The sequence below is a fragment of the Rhinatrema bivittatum genome, chromosome 15 (assembly GCF_901001135.1).
Source record: "Rhinatrema bivittatum chromosome 15, aRhiBiv1.1, whole genome shotgun sequence".
Lineage (NCBI taxonomy): Eukaryota > Metazoa > Chordata > Amphibia > Gymnophiona > Rhinatrematidae > Rhinatrema > Rhinatrema bivittatum.
In genome coordinates this window covers 26,690,682-26,709,179 of record NC_042629.1, presented here as the reverse complement: position 1 = coordinate 26,709,179, position 18,498 = coordinate 26,690,682, and the positions used below count along the sequence as shown (strand labels likewise).

The following is an 18,498-nucleotide window of genomic DNA, read 5'->3' as shown; positions in this document are numbered from 1 at the left end:
ATGAATAAAATGAGAAGCTTGGATGTGGGTGCCAAGGTGGTTGAATGGATTACTGACAGGAAACAATGTGTAATGGTAAATGGATGAGAGAATAATGTTAAGTGGAGTGCCTCAAGTATCAGTTTTGGGATGGGTTCTGTTCTATATCTTCGTGAATGACATTGTGGAAGGGTTAGAAGGAAAAGTTTGCCTTTTTCAGTTGATACTAATATCTGCAACAGAGTGGACACTGCTGAAGTAAAAGAGAATGAAAAGTTATTTAAGAATGATCAAAGATTTAGCACCTGCGATTCAATGCCGTCTCATGCATCTAGGGTGCAAGTAATCTAAAAGAGCTGTATGTAATGAGGGGGGGGGGGGGGGAGGCAAAAGACTATTGTGCACAGACCAGGAGAGGGACCTTGGGGTGATTGTGTCTGGCGATCCAAAGGTAGCGAAGCAATGTGACAATGTGATAGCTAAAACTAGAAAGATGCTGGGCTGCAAAGAGAGAGGTATAACCAGCAGGTAAAGGGACATGATAATGCCCTAGTACAAGTCCTTGGTGAGGCCTCACCTGGAGTACTGAGTTCAGTTCTGGAGATCATATCTCACAAAAGGATAGACATAGGATGGATATGGTCTAGAGGAAGGCGACCAATATGGTGTGGGGTCAGTTTCAGAAGACCTATGAGGAGAGGCTGAAGGATCTAAATATGTATACCTTGGAGGAAAGGAGGGTAGACAAGATACAGAGGAGATATGATGCAGACCTTCATATACCTGACAGGTATTAATGATGCACAAACTTCAAACCATTTCCATTGGAAAGAAAACAGTAGAACTAAGGTCACGCTATGAAACTCCAGGGGGGGGACAGACTCAGAACCAATAACAGGAAATATTTCTTCACAGTAGTGGATGCCTGGAATGCCCTCCCAGAAAAGGTCATGAAGACAAAAACACTTAATGAATTCAAAAGGGAATGAGACCAATACTGAGGATCCCTAAAGGCTTGAAGAAAGGGATGGTGTAATATTTCTGCATAGGGGTAACCTGCATGGAGCAGCAGTTACTACCCTTAACAGAATGGGGGTAATCTGCACGGCATGCTAGTTACTACCCTTAACAGAATACATGGAGGTAACCTGTACTGAGCAGAAATAACTACTATAAGCAAACTGCTGAGCAGACTAGATGAACCATTTGGTCTTTATCTGCCATCTTACTATGTTACTATGAAAATAACCTGTTTAGTCTTTCTTCATAAGAGAGCTGTTGCAACCTCTTAACCATTTTTGTTGGCCTTGTCTGTAGCTTTTCAAACTCTACTATATTCTTTTTGAGATGGTGTGATCAGAGTTGCACACAATACGCAAGGTGCAGCCACACCATTGATATATATAGTCATTCTCCATTCCTTTCTGAATAATTCCTAGCCTTCTGTTTGTTTTTTTGGCTGCCACCACACACTGAGCTGTAGATTTTAACGTACTATCGACAATGACTAGATGTTTTTCCTGGATGGTTTCTCCTAAGGCGGAATCCATCATTGTGCATCTAAAATTAGGGTTATTTTTTCCTATGTACATCACTTTCCTTATCTGGTTTTCATTTTCATCCTGATGCTAAGAAAATGACCAAGTGCTCTTTGGTAGGCAATTTGGTGGAATATCCAATAGGTGTAATCTGTATCCTCTTTCTTATTATGCTGGGGACCCATGTGTCTTAGGTTACAAGGGTCAATGATTTATGTAAAACAGTCTCTCTCAGGTAGAGAGTTCCTCCAGTATGGATACTTAGATTCTGGCTATGTTCTACATGATTGTCAAAATCCCAGATTTTAACACAGGTGCTGACTGAGGCTTTTGGCTCCTCTGCATCTAGGAAGACAGTGAGGTTTCCATTGCTGATGGGACCAAGAGGGTGGAGGAAAGCGTTTTCTTGGAGGATAGAAAGGCCATCTTGGCTTCCCACTTGGAAACTTCATGGATGAGGAAGGTGGGTCTGAAGAAGCAGCGGAGAGTATCTGAAGCATTGAATGATTGTCCTTAATTTCAGCCACCAATTCCATGACTTTCTCCCCATAGAGATTATCCCCATTAAAAGGCATGTTGGTGAATCCTTCCTAAACATCCTGTCTTAGATCTGCATATGTCATGTAGCACTATAGTATTAGGCCCACAGACTGGCAAGTCTGTGGGAACCAATAGCCACTGCAGACACTCTTGATGATATCTTGAAAACATCAAATATTAATCTGACCATAGTCTCTGCACTCCATGCCCTTATCTACCACTGACTTCAAACAGTCCTGGATTTGTCAATAGGTATCCAGGACAGCAAACATTTAGGGGCAGCAGGTTGGCTAAGGATTTGCAATCTTCCAGCTCTTCTGAAACTTATTCAGCAGAGAACAGCCCTCTGCTACCCTGTAACAGATCCTTACAGAAGATGGGGGAGTGAAAACACCAAAAGTGCCTAGAAGTGTCAAAATCCTAAATCTGTCCCTGACTTCAAAAGTGTCATGCTGCTTTTGAGGAAGCTGCTATATAATCTCTTTCATGCCTTTCAGTATGTCTCACGTGTACTGGCTCATGAAAAGCTAGTAGAATGCTACACAAGCACCGAGCACAAGCCTATGGAAAAACTTTATTCCCAAGCAAGTCCAGAATATGAGAATCCCTTCCTGGGGCACCAAGGAATGGATTATAGACATCATGGCCTTCTTGAGAGTGAATCTGACCCAGCACAGACTGGTAAGGAAGCTGATGCTTTTCAAATCCAGAAGCCTTCTGGACATGATTTATCATGCTGCCTTTCTTATTAACCAAAGCTATAGAGAGGTATTTCCTGCATTCTCATCTGTGTCTCCTGAAGGATTTTATGGCCAGGCACAGCCATGATATCCTTTTTGGGTTTCACAAACTGAAGGATTTCAAGCATATTGGCCCTGGTCTCTTCCTTCTCTTGCAACTTAAATGTATGGTTTTAGCCATTCTCATCACAAAATCGGCAAAGGAGAGGTTCTCTGAAGGAGATCTTCTCCTTCCCTGTGGAGGAAGTACTTGTCTGCTGTAGCCTAGATCTCAATGAATTCCTGTGCTGCTGTGAAGCTTTGTGCTCCATCGTGTTGAAGATTAACATTAGTGCAGCAGCTTCCCCTCTGACAGCCAGCATCAAACTTCTTCCGCCAGGTTTTCCAGCAAGAGTTGGGATTTGGTCTGCAAAGACATCAATGCAGTCAATACTGGTACAGAGATGCTTTGCAACTTTTAGTCCAGGGCCTCTTAAATCTTTGTATTTTGTTCCTTCTCAAAAATTGCTGATATCAAGATGGCCTGGTACACAGGTGGTGGTGAGGCAACATCTTCCTAAGATACCAGAGTTGTATTGATGACTGATACCTGGACCCTTGCAGACCACTGAGATTCACAGGTTTGCATCAAAGATGAATTCTCCTCTCCAAGGGAACACTTCAGGGGATTCAAAGCTGCCACAAAAAAGTCCCACTCCCAGCATCGCGTATTGATGGAGATCAATGTTTATGCTTCTTGGCCTTTGCCCAAATCATCTACTTGGAGCTCTGCGATATTAGCACTGAAAAGATGGAAACCTCCACCTTCTTCGGGTGGGGGGAACCAGATGATGACCTGTCTCACTGGTCCTGTCTGGTGCTTGATGCAAGGGGGACAGAGGCCCCACAATATCAATACACCATCAGCAGTCAAGGTGCAGCTCCTGGGTCTCCTGATGTTGATGCCTACAATACCAGAATCCATGACCTGGATTTACATAGTAATGCAGTAAATGATGGCAGAAAAAGACCCAAGTGGTCCATACAATATCTGAAATGCTTCTCCATGAGGTCAAATTAGGAATGATGTCCCTTGCAGATCATAGTTGCATAAAGGGGACACCTCCAGATGTTGTGGTCAGCCCCCAGGCAAAGGACACCTATTCATGTGGATCCATGATGGACATGACCCATTGCACAGGGGCACTCTTCAAAGCCAATGGTTCTTTCCTCCTTTTATGGCATTGATCAAAATATCAACAAAACAAAATCAAATGACTGGATGATGGAAAACATCTATCCTGCCTCAGTGTATTAGGTCCATATTCAAAAGCCATTTAGATGGATAACTCAAAAGTTACGATATCAATCACACAAAAAACCCACACACACCAACTGGTGTACTCCAGTACACACCAATGTAAACAACCAAAAATAAACAGTGTACTAGTCTTGAAATTAATATAGCACCTAAAACGCCAAACAACTTATGTAAGACCCTCTATTCACGGGCAGACATTTTGTGTGTACAACTCGTTTCTCATAGGGGTCACTATTACTTTAATCATAGTCATCCATAAACTCAATTTTTTGTTTTTCAAAGTTTTTTTCAAAAATTATAGGGCAATTCCCAATCAAGATAAAAAACGGGTACTTATCCGCACTGTGCAGGAAATATTCGCCCCGGTTGTACATAACATTTGGATTGTGGGTTCAGAGTTATTGAATTTTTTGTTTGATTACATGCAGAGAGACTTGTGAGATCTACAGCGCTTTGTTGTGAGGACGTGATAGGGAACCACTACCCATCACCGGAAGAGGAGGTACTAAGCGCTGGTATAGTATAAATAGTTTCCGGTTGTCGCCATTGTTGAAATACAGCGGGTTGAAACGCAGCTCGCTTTGACAAAAAGGATCGGCACGGAGTAAATACACCGCAAGAAGAAGATGTTTTCTACGACTACCTGAATTGGTTTCCTCCTTTTCCCCTGAAGCAGGACAGCGGTCCGAAACATGGCCATGTCGGGTTACCTGGGACCTTTTCAGTGCGGATAAATACCCGTTTTTTATCTTGATTGGGAATTGCCCTATAATTTTTGAAAAAAACTTTGAAAAACAAAAAATTGAGTTTATGGATGACTATGATTAAAGTAATAGTGACCCCTATGAGAAACGAGTTGTACACACAAAATGTCTGCCCGTGAATAGAGGGTCTTACATAAGTTGTTTGGCGTTTTAGGTGCTATATTAATTTCAAGACTAGTACACTGTTTATTTTTGGTTGTAACTCAAAAGTTATCCATCTAAATGGCAAATCTGGCATATTCAACCACTTAACTGGCTAAATTATAACCAGATAAATAGTTATTCTGATATAATTTAGCCGGACAAAAAAAGAAGCATTCCAGGGAGGAGCTGAGTTATCTGGCTAACTTTTGAGGCCGGATAACTAGCTACTTACCCAAATAACTTTAAAAGATATCCAGCTAAGTAGTGCTGCAAAACCCTTAAAACAAAAATGAAAAAAGGGCCAATGGCTTGATCCTCTCCCCCCCCAAAAAAAAGTCACACATGGACCTGTCGGGCTGTGCTTCCCGAAACCCAGCAAACCTGTCATTAATCTGCAAAAGTGTCCATGTTGTAGCCAGGCTCACACCCTGTTTTTTGGTTTTTTTTTACAATGAGGAAAATCATCGAGCAGCGTTGGAGGCGCCGGGAGTGGGGAACTGGGTCCCTCACTCCCAGAAGGGAAACTGAAGGTATTGGGGGGCACAACCATAACATTTCATCACTGTGGATAAGTGAGAGGAAAGGTGGAGATGAGCCGAGTTTTCTTGCTTTAAAAAAACTAGGGCAGGGGGCCTTGCTACAAACATCGAACAGGACCATTTTATTATTTTCTTTATTGCTATGGTTTGTTTAATGATTGTGCAATGCATAATAGTTTAATTTGAAATATATTAAAAATAACAGACGTGTTTTGTCTGATCACTCATGTTTTCTTGAAATGCTACACATCTTACAAATTCCTCCAGGGGTATGTAAACTTATGAGCACAACTGTATGTATGTATATCTATATATATCTATATATATCTATATATCCTAAACACTAGATAGAACAGAACCACCAATCAAGGACATACAAAATGTATTACTTGATCAATACATTGAAAAATCTACACCTTAATACATCTCAATCTATTTAAAAATATATAACACCGCTCCTTTTCTTTTAGAAAAATACATATCAATCCACCAATATCCCATTCACGGGTCATAAATGACCCCACTTAAATGTTCATATACCAAAGATCTTTCGGAAACATTAAAACAGGTGTTGTTCTTTGTAGCACAATACAAGGTTATTAACAAATCCCTCTGAAAGAAGGAATCGCTGTAGCCTTAAACCACAAAGTCTCTGTGGATCATACTTCATCATATCACCAATGTGGGTATCCCAAAAACAGGGGTCACTTTATCCTCAAACTGCAACATCTCTGCGGATCGTATTTCACCATATCACCACTGCAGGCATCCTGATGCCTGCTTCAGGGGAATAAAGCCATCACTCATCACCCTTAGCATCTTTTGTTCATTCAAAAATGATATGTTATGTTATATTGAAACTCTGCATCGTTGGGATGCCTATAGCGGTGATATGGTGAGGTATGATCCGCAGAGGCTTTGTGGTTTAAGGCTACAGCGATTCCTTCTTTCAGAGGTATGTGTTAATCACTTTGTACTGTGCTATAAACAATACCATCTGCTATAATGTCTCCGGAAGATCCTTGGTACATGAACATTTAAGTGGGGTCATTTATGACCCGTGGAATTTTATAACAGACCGTTTTGATGGATATAAGATCAATAGGATCATATTTTTTGCTGCTAACAAGAAGGCTTTTCAAGATCAACGGCCAGGATTCCAAGGCTTTGAAGAAGTAATTAGGATATAAAAATTAAGCGGCAAACTGCTTTAGAGAAAGTGATTAAATGAATACATTTTTTTCAATGTAGTTAGTAAGGTTAATGTGAATTAGCCAAAGGTTGTTTTTTTTTTTTGTAACAAAAGGTATCTCATTTATTTATTTTATTTATTTATTTAAAATCTTTTCTATACCGTCGTTAAGTTATTTACCATCACAATGGTTTACAAAAAGGCACATATAGTAAAAAAATAGGTAAAAACTTAATAGAAGTGCCAAAAATGATCCGGTAACAGAGAATTCCAATATAAAGACTATTTGATGAGTTTCATATATATTGTCCTTTTAATACATGTTTCATGGCTGGATTACATATAATTCTTTCTTGCAATTTCAAATTTTAACTAAGGTTCTCAGTGTTAAAAAAAATAATTAAACAGGAAAGCACATAGACACTAAGTGCTGGGTGCACATAAATCGCCACTTAATATCTCTATCATACAGGGTGATATTAAGTGGCGATTTAGGTTTGTGTGATGGTATGGTATGTGGTTTGAATGAATGTAATATGTAGGTTTGAATGGGATATTGGTGGGTTCATATCTATTTTTAGAAAAGAAAAAAAAGGGGTGGTGTTATATATTTTTAATATGTAAATTGAAAAATCTATATTTTAATATATCATAATCAATGTATTGATAAAGTAATACATTTGGTATATCCTTGATTGTATAAAGGTGGTTCTGTTCTATCTAGTGTTTAGGAACTGTTTGTGTGAAGAACAGATAAGTGGGTATTTTTGTCTAGAATAGATTAGTGGTTTCTATATAAATAGAAACAACCAGATATCAGGCAATGTTAATGGTACCTAAAGTGCTTAAATAGTAACAGAAGAACAACCCAAAGGAAAGAGTACTAATGTTAAGTATTGATCAATTAAAAAATGTTTCTTTATTAACACATTTCATAAAAATAACTGAGCACTTATACAATAAGATTCGTGACTATGCAAAAAACATTTATAATTTGAACAGTGTGCCATACTACATATAACATATCTATCATCATACCCAAGAAATATGTTGCACTATTCTATTCACTGTTCCACAAACCTTCAATTTATAAAAAAGGGTGTTTAGTTTGTAGCCCAGCTTTTGTGATTGTTAAAATGTTACATACTTCAGCACTGTATGGTCCTACATACTTTTAAAATGTTACAATGATCTCCTAGTAATGTAAAGCATTCAGTATGTGTTAGCTTTTCTAAGATTTTCCCATGCATTTGATATTGTGATATTGAATCACTGTGTGATTACAACTTTTGTATCATTATATGCAGTATGGTATAGCTTTTATTCAAAATTACAAATATATATGTTTTTGCATAGACACAAATCAATGTATAAATGCTCAGTTATTTTTATGAAATGTGTTAATAAAGAAACATTTTTAAATTGTTCAATACTTAACATTAATGCTCTTTCCTTTGAATTGTCTCTTTCTCTCTATACATATATATACACCCACACATAGTACCAACTGTAGGTTTGTAAAATATATGTACTGCCATGTGTCATATGAAACTGATTATAGAGTACAGTAAATTAATTCATTCTTGCTTTCACTTTCTCAAAGATCCTGTGTTCTTCTGAATTAGATTTTAAAAAACTGGCACTCTTACCAGGTCTAATAGTAATTGGTTAACGATAAATGGTATTTAAAGATATTTACATGTTTCCAGTTTGGAGTGGGTTTAAACTGCAAGTTTGCAGTCCACGTAAGAGCTCCAGGAGAAGCAGTAAGGTGGCTCTGGCTTGGAGTCCATTGGGTAACCCAGAGGGAAGAAAAGAACCAAATAATTGTCCCATTTAAGACTGAAACCTAAAATAAAGCCTAAAATAAAAAGCTCTCTCATCATAAGAGGCAAACAGAAAATACCGGTGTGCTAGATCACACCAGCTCTCTAGCTCTAGATTTTATCAAAGGGTAGCACAGTATCCCAGTTTGTGACAACATGTATCAGTATAACACCTGCTCTCTATCTCTAGATTGTATCAGTATAACACCTGCTCTCTATCTCTAGATTGTATCAGTATAACACCTGTATAGTGCTCTGTTGATGATCAGCAAGACAGCATCTTGATTTACTTGTCTAGATTAGAGGAACTTTCACAGACTTTAAATAATATCTTCTCAGTAATAAAAAAAAAAAAATCAGAATGGAAATAGGAAATGATGAAAAACAACTTTGCCATTACTGTTGCTTTAATATCTAAATCAATTAGATTTTTTGGTAGATGATGGTAGATTCTTTGGCAACCGCCTCGTTAAGGTAATGCTCATGTATCTACAGTAAGTTTCAGAGCACATAAGACTTAAGTAAGCAGCGTTCAGATTCTTAGCAGAAAGGAGGTTACCAACCATAGAGCCTTCTCCATTCCATTTGTCTCCCATCACTGGATCACAAACTGCAAAAGAGGAAGAAAAGTCACCTCAGAAACCCGCCAACAGGAGCTGGCCCCTGCTGCAGGAGACCTGCTTTTCAGAAGCAGCACTCTATAGCCATGTCACATGCGGGGTTTTCAGCCCCCGGGGAAAGGGAAGATGATTGCCACTGTCAGGATGAACAGCACTAGGGAGACTTCCCTTTCCACCCTTGGCCAGCAAGGAAACCGGACTCTTATTTTCTCCCCTTTCCAAGATGACTTAAGAAAAGAAGACCCCCTTCTCCAACAAAAGCAAACCATGCAGCGGAAGGGTTAACATGGAAATCAGGTATCTAGATAGATGAAGCATAACTAGGAAGCAGCCCAGAACACCAAACAGGAAAGTCAGCCATATGAACATGAGCATAGGGAGTGAGAAAGCTTACATGCAGCCAGCTACCATATACTCATAAATTATCGGGATAGTTTCCATGATGGGAGATGGGTCAGGCATTTCTTTCCTGTTAATGTTCTGCTGGATTTGGGAAGCTCAGATTTGCATTTAAATTCGACTTCATCTCCCTCCCGCTAATGTCCCTTTTGTCTCAAGCATGCTTGAATTCTATCACTGGAAGTTTGTTCTAGATGTCCGCCACCCAATCAATGAAAAAGTATTCGCACGTTCCTTTTCAGCATCTCTCCTTTCAGCTTCCTTTTTTCATATAATGTTGCCAACACAAATCAAGCAATTATACTACAAACACCTTAACATCTACACATATTGCAATACTGTTGTATTTTAGCCATTTTCTTCCCTCCCATTTTAAAGTAGTTACGATGGCATCATCCGGCATTAGATATTCCAGTCATACCAATGATAGGTTATAATATGACAAAGACTCAATCAGTTGTAGCCAGCTATCCAAGCTTCATATGGTGGCCATATCATTTGGAAAATACTCAGGGTATTATTGCACATTCCTGTAAGTTCTCCCATATAATATACATTAGAGAGCCTCCTATGTAATGAGTCTAAAGTTGGTGTATCAGCCCTCCTCCAATCAGCAGCTATTTCACATCTGACTGTTATAATTATTTGTATCAAGTTCAACTTCTTTTTGGACCACTCACTTGGGAATATGAACAAACGGAAGATCTTGGGATAAAGTGGAACAGTGATACTCAATACGTCAATGTAATGTTTGGTCAGCTGAGGAATGTGTCCACGACCAGCCACACTCACCCAAAGACACCGGCACTGTGATGCAACGCTGCCATCTCTCCTGCTGACCGGCTGCTACCTAGGTGCGTGTGCGCGGCACTGACGGCACTAAGAAAGCCCCGCACCAGGAACAGTGGCTCAGACACTGGGTACAAGAAGTCCAGCCATGCCTCAGCAACAGGTCCTCCAGCTTCCTAAAGTGCATGTCCCCAATCCTGCTTTCCTGTTCCTGCCTTGCTCCAGACTTGATCCTGCCTCGTTTCTTCTCCAGTCCCAGCCTTGCCTTGTTCCTGCTCTCTGCCTGCTTTGCCGGTATTGACCTTGCTAAAGACCCAGACCACTCTCTTGCCTGCTGCCTGTCACTGACCTTTGCTATGGACATGGACCACTTTCTTGCCTGCCCTTGCCCCTGACCACTCTCCTGCTTACTGCCTGCCACTGACTTCTGCTATAGAACCCACCTACACCTTCCTCGCTGTCTGCCTTGACCCTCAGCCTGTATCCGGCAATTGTCTGACTGCTGCCTGTACGGACCTCAGCTTGGCCCTGGATTTTCTCTTTCCTCCTACCCTTTGGAACATTTGCCTAAGTCCTGCCGGCCCCTGGAACCCAAAAGCTCAACCTGTGGGGAACAGGGTTGGTATAGGTGAAAGTCCAGTACAGTCCCAGTCAAGGGTGTATCCACCAGCTGTCGGTGTGGACCTAGTAGGTTTGACTACTAGGCTGTGTCAACCACACCACTGCACAAGGGCTCATAACTTGACAATCAACTATTACCATTACTATTTTCCAAAAAAGCTGGATTTTCGCACAGTTCTACCATATATGCCAACAAGTGCCAACATGTCCATATAATCTCCAGTATATTTTTGGCACTGTAGAATACATTTTATCTAGTTTACTGGGTATTAGGTGCCAGTGATAGAAAATACTGTACCCATTTTCTACAATCAATACTGATACTGAGCTCCTAGCAGTACGCTCATAGCATTGATCTCACATTATATCTTCTAACTCTATCCCCAAGTCCCTTTCCCATTCACTTACTTATTTGGGTTTGGTTGATGAGTTTGGAGATGATATTTTAGATATCAGCCCCTTCTCAGGGCCACTTTTAGAGCATAAACATTCAAATTTTCTTTCAGCTTTATACGATGACCTTTGCCTTGAACTTCTCCTTCTACAGAAAATACTTTCCGCAACCACATTGAAACTCATTAGATATCGGACTGTTTCTATCATATTTCCCCTTTCCCTTCTTTTTTCTAAAACAGGGGTTCCCAATCTTTTTGGCAGCATGGATCTCTTATCAACCTCCAAAAATGTTTGGGGTCTCCCAGTCCAATAAAAACTCTCCCCCCCCCCCCCCCAAATCCTGTTCCACTAATCTTGTCTCTCTCCTTTCTCCAACCAGACCCTATCATTCTCTTTCTCTCCTCCCACTAGTCAATCCCTATCAGAATCTCTCTTCCTCTGTCCCCCATCAGTCTCTTTTCTGCTCCTAGCCTTTCCCTACTAGTATCTATCTTCCACCAGTCTCTCTACACCAGTATCTTTCTCCCCCAAATCTGTTTGCATTATAATCCCTCTCTTCCCAAGTCTCTCTCCCTTTTCTCTATACTATCTCCTCCAGCCCCTATCTCTTCCTCCTCCAGTCTGTCCATCAGGCTTTCTCTCTCTCATTCAGCTTTCCCTCACCAGTCTCTCTCTTCTCTAGCTTGTCCCCCCAAGTCTTTTTCTTCTTCCAGTCTGACCCATCAGTTTTTCTCTTATCCCAGTCTGTCCCCACCAACAGGACCAGTGGAAGCTCTAGGCAGATGCCTAGAGCGCCAGACGTTTGGGGGCAGTGGCCTAGTGCTCCCACGGGCTCTGCTCGGCATTATCCGCATGGGATTGGATGAAGGGACAAGAGCAATAACAGCTGCTGCCACACAGGCAGGGCCGGAAGGAGGCACAGCCAGGCCAGCGTGTTGGAAGGAAGCAGCAGCAGTGGGGCGCACCAGCATGGTCATTTCAGGAGGCAGAGCGGCAGCCTGACAGAGCAGTAGGAACATCACCAGGGCCACAGCGAGGGAGAGAGAAGGTACGGGACAGGGGCAGTCTGCACGGTCCACCTAGGGTGCTTAATATCTGTGCACTAGCCCTGCCCACCAATCTCTTTCTTCCCCTCAGCCTGTCTCCTCTAGTCCTCCTCCTGGCCTTTCCTCACTAGTGCCTCTCTCCTTTCCAAACCGAGTCTACACCCAAAACATTATTCAATTAGCAGTGCATTCAAAAAATAGCTTTAAATCATTAAGGACCTTCATATATTTGGGCTTGAAATATTTGCAATAGCCTATGTTATAGATCTGAGCAGCCCTTTTACAGCATTTATCAACAGCCCCTGAGGAAGGAAGTCTTACTTTTGAAACACGGACTGTGTAGGACGTTTCAATGGGCCACGAATGAACAGAAGCGGTCAGCGTTAATTATACAAGATAAGTTATTTCTTTTTTGAATTTTAAGTGCATATAAAATATTTTTTTTGATAAAAAAACATATCTTGGGCCGATGATTATACATTTATGGATAGGCAACTGGTGAGTTGCTTTACAATGTTTAAACCCAAATAAATGAAGAACCTTAATGATTTAAAGTTATTTTATGAGTGCACTGAAAACTGAATGTTGTGAAAGTTTTGTTGTTATTTAAAGAATTAATAGTGGATTTTTGGATTACACTCTTACACCCACAATCCTTCAGTCTCCATTCTCTCCTCCCTCACCCTGAGAGTCCCTTCCTTTCTCCTGACCCATGACGCTCTGTCTTGCCCTCCCAACTATTAAGTACCCACTCTCTCCAACTTGAAGGCTGCTGTTCCTTCTCATGCTGGCCTTCCTTCCAAAGACCCTCCCTTCTCTCTCACCAGGGAGGTGGTGGTCAAACAGCTAATCTGAACCACACAGGAGGGAGAGAAGCCAACAGCAGGAAGAGCGGGTGCACTGTCTTGCTCTCCTGATTGTGGGGAGAGTGGTAAGCACAGCATCACACCACCACTCACATCTTTTCCTGGGACTGCAGCTTCGATGGGGCAGGGGGAGGGGGAATGAGAGCTTCTGTTTTTTGGCCTGGTGTGAATACATCAGAGTCTCGATTTTCCCCCCTTCTACCACGGCAGCAGAGATTGGCCCTGCGTGACACAGAAAACTGACATGCTATTAAGTGCTGCTCTTGCTGCCATAGTAGAGGCAGGAAGGAGAAGCAGCAAGAGGAAAGCATAGGCAGATGGCAGAATCAGGCAGCAGCAATAGAGCATAGTCTGCTCTTTCTTGACATTTTTACTTCTGGGGGTCCCAGGTGATAGTCCTGCAGGCCCCTAGGGGTCCATGGACCACAGGTTGGGAACTAGAAATTACATCTTTAGCTCCTTAGCATTCTTCACGTAAGATCCACAGTATATGGCATGCATCATTTTGATTTCCTTCATTTGAATCACTTCCACCTGATCAATATCATTTTGTAGATATGATCTTCACAACTGGACACAGTATGCAAGGTGAAGTATCACCAGAGATCTGTATAGTATACCCCTAGTTAGTACCTAAACATATGATCAACCTGCCCACTATCTTTTTCACACTGATAGGTTACCTTCAGTACATCACAGTTAATGATCGCCAGGTCCTTAATTCATTAGCTGAGACATTTACTACCAATAATGTACTGCCCTGTAGATCCTAATTATATATATGAACAATTAAGGGAGTAATTTTCAAAAGGATTTACATGAGTAAAAATAACATATATCATAGCAATTTCTAAAGCCCATTTACATGCAAGGAGGATAAATTTAAAACAAGCACTGATGTGCCCACATATGTGGATATATGGACGCTGGTGCACATGCTCATGTATTTTATATCTCGCACGCAGTTGCAAGCGGATGTTATAAAATATGTGGAAATCAACCCAAAAACATATCTGTGTATCTAAAAGATACGCTAAGTGTAATGTAGAACAGAGCCAGATAAGTAGCAGTCTTTCAGATTTATCCAGCTAAGTGGAAAAAGTCAAAATGTATTTGGATAAATGGCACAAATCTGCTCTGTGCACATAGTTGTGCTCTAATTTTAATCATTTACACAGGAAGTTTTAAATTGCATATTTTTCTTATCACTTGTCGGATTTTACACGCGTAAATCCTCAAATTTTTTAATATGCGCGCAATAAGGAAATGACCAGTTTTACCAATTAGTCTACCAGTTTGCCTGGTCTATCTACAGCTTGGGGACACCCTCCTGGCTCTCCAGTCTGAAGTCCCCACATATCACTCAGACGCTTCACCCAGTCAATTTTGCATTTTTTTATGATCACTTACACCAGATATTGAGCAGAAATAAATATACGCAAGTAAAAGACTGACGTGCATCACTTTGGCAGCTTTTAAAAATATTAACTCACGCACCTGCATATTGGCCCCTCCCAGGAATCCTGGCCTGCTCCTTTTTTTTTTTTACAAGAGTAAACATATGTGTTCTCGGTATTACGCGCACATTTAGCATTTATTAAATTGCATTGACAGATAGACCGTCTGCTCCCATAACTTGTGCAGAATTATTAAATGTAATATAGGTGGCCTTCCGAATGGGAAATGCCCAGGACCCAACGGATTTTCTATAGGTTGTTATAAACAATTTGTTCCAGAGATGGCTCTTGTTCTGCTTAATATGTTCTCATATTTACAACAATTTCCAGAGACAGTAAGTATGCTCCTTGAGGGCAATATAGACAAACTGGATCTGGGTTCTTACCGACTAATATTGCTCCTGAATTCTGATGTGAAAATTCTGGCTAAGCTACCTCAGATGCGACTGGAATCTGTGCTGGAGGATCTGGTTGATGCTGATCAAAGTGGCCTTGTCAAAGGCAGGCTTTCTATTGCTAATACTTGGGGGGAAAGAGGAAAAGGGGAATTTGATTCAGACAGTAACCAACAAGGACGCTGACTTTTAAAGTCTGGCAAAACAAATAAGCATGGGAGTAACTTGCTGATGCGGCTGTTACTACCCTACAATAAGCCTGATACTTTGATGCAGCTCCAACATTGCTCTCTGCTTCAACGGCAAGAGGTAATGGGAAAGTGGACTCAGACAGCAACCGACAAGGGTCCTGACTTTTACGGTCTGGGAAACTGATACGTACAGGAGTGATCTGCATGGCGCGGCAGATACTACCATAAGCTTGCTGGGCAGACTGGATGAACCGTTTGGTCATTTCTATGTTTCTATGAATGTTCAACATAATGGCTCTGGCAAAGGTGGCAGGCATGCTGGTTGTGTAAGATACAGAGAAGGCCTTTGACAGGATCAGGTGCCCTTTATGTTCCCTGCGTTAGAGAAATTTGGTATCCCTAACCGTTTTTTCATACGAAAAAACGTTATGGAACTCCATCCCCTCAAATCTCAGAACAGAACCATGCATCTCAACCTTCAAAAAAAGACTAAAGACCTGGATATTCATACAAGCTTTCCCGGACACCAACATGGTCAACTAATCTCCAACTTCTCCTTGATTAACCATATCTTGATTAACCATATCTTCTATCGTTTACCTGTGTGAATTAATCCTGTCCTTTCTCTTCCTTCTCAGCCAAGTTCTTATCACCCTGTTATATGTAACTGCCTTTTCAGCACCATTGTTATAGTTATGTTTACTTTGCACCCCTGTTTTATGTGAACCAGCATGATGTGACTGCTGTATCGAATGCCGGTATATAAAAATTTGAAATAAATAAATAAATAAATACGAGTGTAGGGTCCTTACCATCTCCCTACAGCTAGGGTAGTTACTAATGAGAACAGATCCAATCCTTTTCTCTTTCTAGGCAAGGATATCTCCCTTTCTATTTGATTTAGCTATAGAAGTATTGGTACAAAAGATAACAGGTTTCTGGGCTGGGGCTACTGAATATGTCATTTCATTATATATATATGATGTGCTTCTGGTCCCAAGCTTCTATGACTTTTGGGTAAATACAGTAGGATATCTGGCTATAAGGTCAATTTCAACAAAGCTGAAGTATTTCCTAAAGGCACGGCCACAGTCCAAGATATATCTGCCTGTTTTTCTGGTTTAAAAAAAATGCTGGTAATGGAATTACTTATTTGAGTATCTATGTCCCTAAAGTCTTAAATGATCTTTATAAGACTAATATAGGGTAAAATATAGAGAGATCTTAGGGACTGGGATGGTCATTTTGTACTGTGGGCAGGCAGAATATTGAAAATAAATGTGCCCCAACTTATGTACATTTTCAGGATATTACTTGCTATTTACCTGACAGTTGTTTTGTTTTTACTAATCTCAATAGTATAATTTCTAAATTTATCTAGCACAGTAGACACAGCACATTAAAATGCGTACTTCGTGGAGGCAGAGAGATGGCTCTTCCCTATTTGCAGGCTTATTGGGCAGCAAGGTCGCAGGGAGTTTTGACATGGCTACATAGGGTTACTTACACCCCATGGTACTGCTTGGAACTGAAACTGGCAGGAGGGGATGCCCTTGTCTTATTTGTTATTGCAACCATCTGACTCTGCACACTTGCATCGGATTAGTCATCCTGCTCCCTTGTTATCTCACACATTAAAAACCTGGAGAGCAGTCTGAAGAGTACTTAACATTTTTATAGGTGCGATGTCTTCACTCTCTCCTTTAAGAGGAAATGTTCCTCTGTCCCTGCTTCAGTGTGGTGGAAGTTGGGTTTGAAATTTGTTGAGCAATTATGGCATGATGAGAGTGTTAATTATAAATCTTTTCTGGACCTCTGCTCTGAGTTCAAGATTGGGGGGGGGGAGCTCGCTCGCTAGTTTTCTATACTAAGTTGTTGAAGGTTTTGGAGCACACAGAACACCATCTCTAGTAGAAAAGGATTTTCTCCTGGAAGAGGTCCCCAAAAGGGCTGTCTTTATAAAGCTATTCTGGAGTGTTTAATCACTCGAAATCCTCCACTAGCCATTACAGAGCTGTGAATAGGGACGTTCAGCTGACTTTGGACAAGACGGATTGGAAAGGGATTTAGCAGGCGGATCATAAAATCTCAGTCTGTAGATAACAGGGGGAGTTGATAGTTAAGTTGTTGCATTGTATCTATAGATACCCCCTGTAACGATTCTGGCAGTTAGGAAGCCTCCCCGAAGGCTACAAGCAGAGGTCCTCATGGAGTCATGCTTTCTCCTGCTCTAGCCACCTCCTCAAATGTCCCATGACTCAACAAGGCCAGCCCCATTTAGCCCTGCCTCTCCACAACTCAGTTCCTCTTCATCAAGTCACCTTGGCTCCTTGCATTGGCCCTCCTTGCCTTGCTACTGCATGGCCCCAGTGGCCTTCTTGCCTCCTCGACCTTCCTGCCTTGTCTGTTATCTCCTTGGCCTTCTTGTCCTATCTTTTGGCCTTTGGCTTTCTAGTCTCACTCTGCCTTGCCTTGTGGCCTGCTTAGGCCTCCTTGTCAGTTTCTCCCTTGTCTTGTCTTATATGTACCTTGCTTTGCAGTCATTCCTGTCGTGTGTATTCTTTGCCCTGTTCTCATGGTCCTGTCCAGTCCTAGTCTTGTCCTGTCCTGCCCAGTCCTCCCTGTGGACTTTGCTCCATGTGGGCCTCCAGTTCCAGTCCTTGCCTCCAGCTCCTCCATCATATAAAAAGTATTCACCTAATTGCTTTAAATAATTGTGACAAATAATTAGTATAGGACCTAATTTTGATACTGAATATTGACCCCCTCATTGACCAATCTGTTTATGCCCAGTTTTGAAGACATTTGAATAAAGAATTATCCATTTTATGAAAACATCAAGATGCTGGAATACTGCATTCATGATGAGTTTTTGCTATGGGAGGTTTCTGAGAAGGAAGGATTTACATTCATTTCATCGATGGATTAACACCTGAGAGCAACATATTGAGTTTTCAATGATTTTAATTTTTCCTCAATTTCATATTTGGACCTACTTGTTCAGAAAACTTTAAATGGAAAAAAATATCAGTCATGTTATTTGCTAAGTCCTATGACTGAAATACACTTTTATATTTTTCCAGTTTTCATTCTTCACAGTTAAAACAATGTTTACCATTTTCATCATTTTTAAAGATTCAAAGAAACTATTCAACT

The 18,498-nt window shown here is 41.0% G+C and overlaps 1 protein-coding gene across 1 annotated transcript in view; it reads right to left on the bottom strand.

Moving 5' to 3' along the window:
- Window positions 1-18,498, bottom strand: part of PDXK (pyridoxal kinase) — a 178,660-nt gene that overhangs the window by 111,111 nt on the left and 49,051 nt on the right. The window contains exon 5 of the mRNA XM_029578220.1: window positions 9,126-9,172. Coding sequence (XP_029434080.1) covers window positions 9,126-9,172 — 47 coding nt within the window. The remainder of the gene's footprint in view (window positions 1-9,125; window positions 9,173-18,498) is intronic.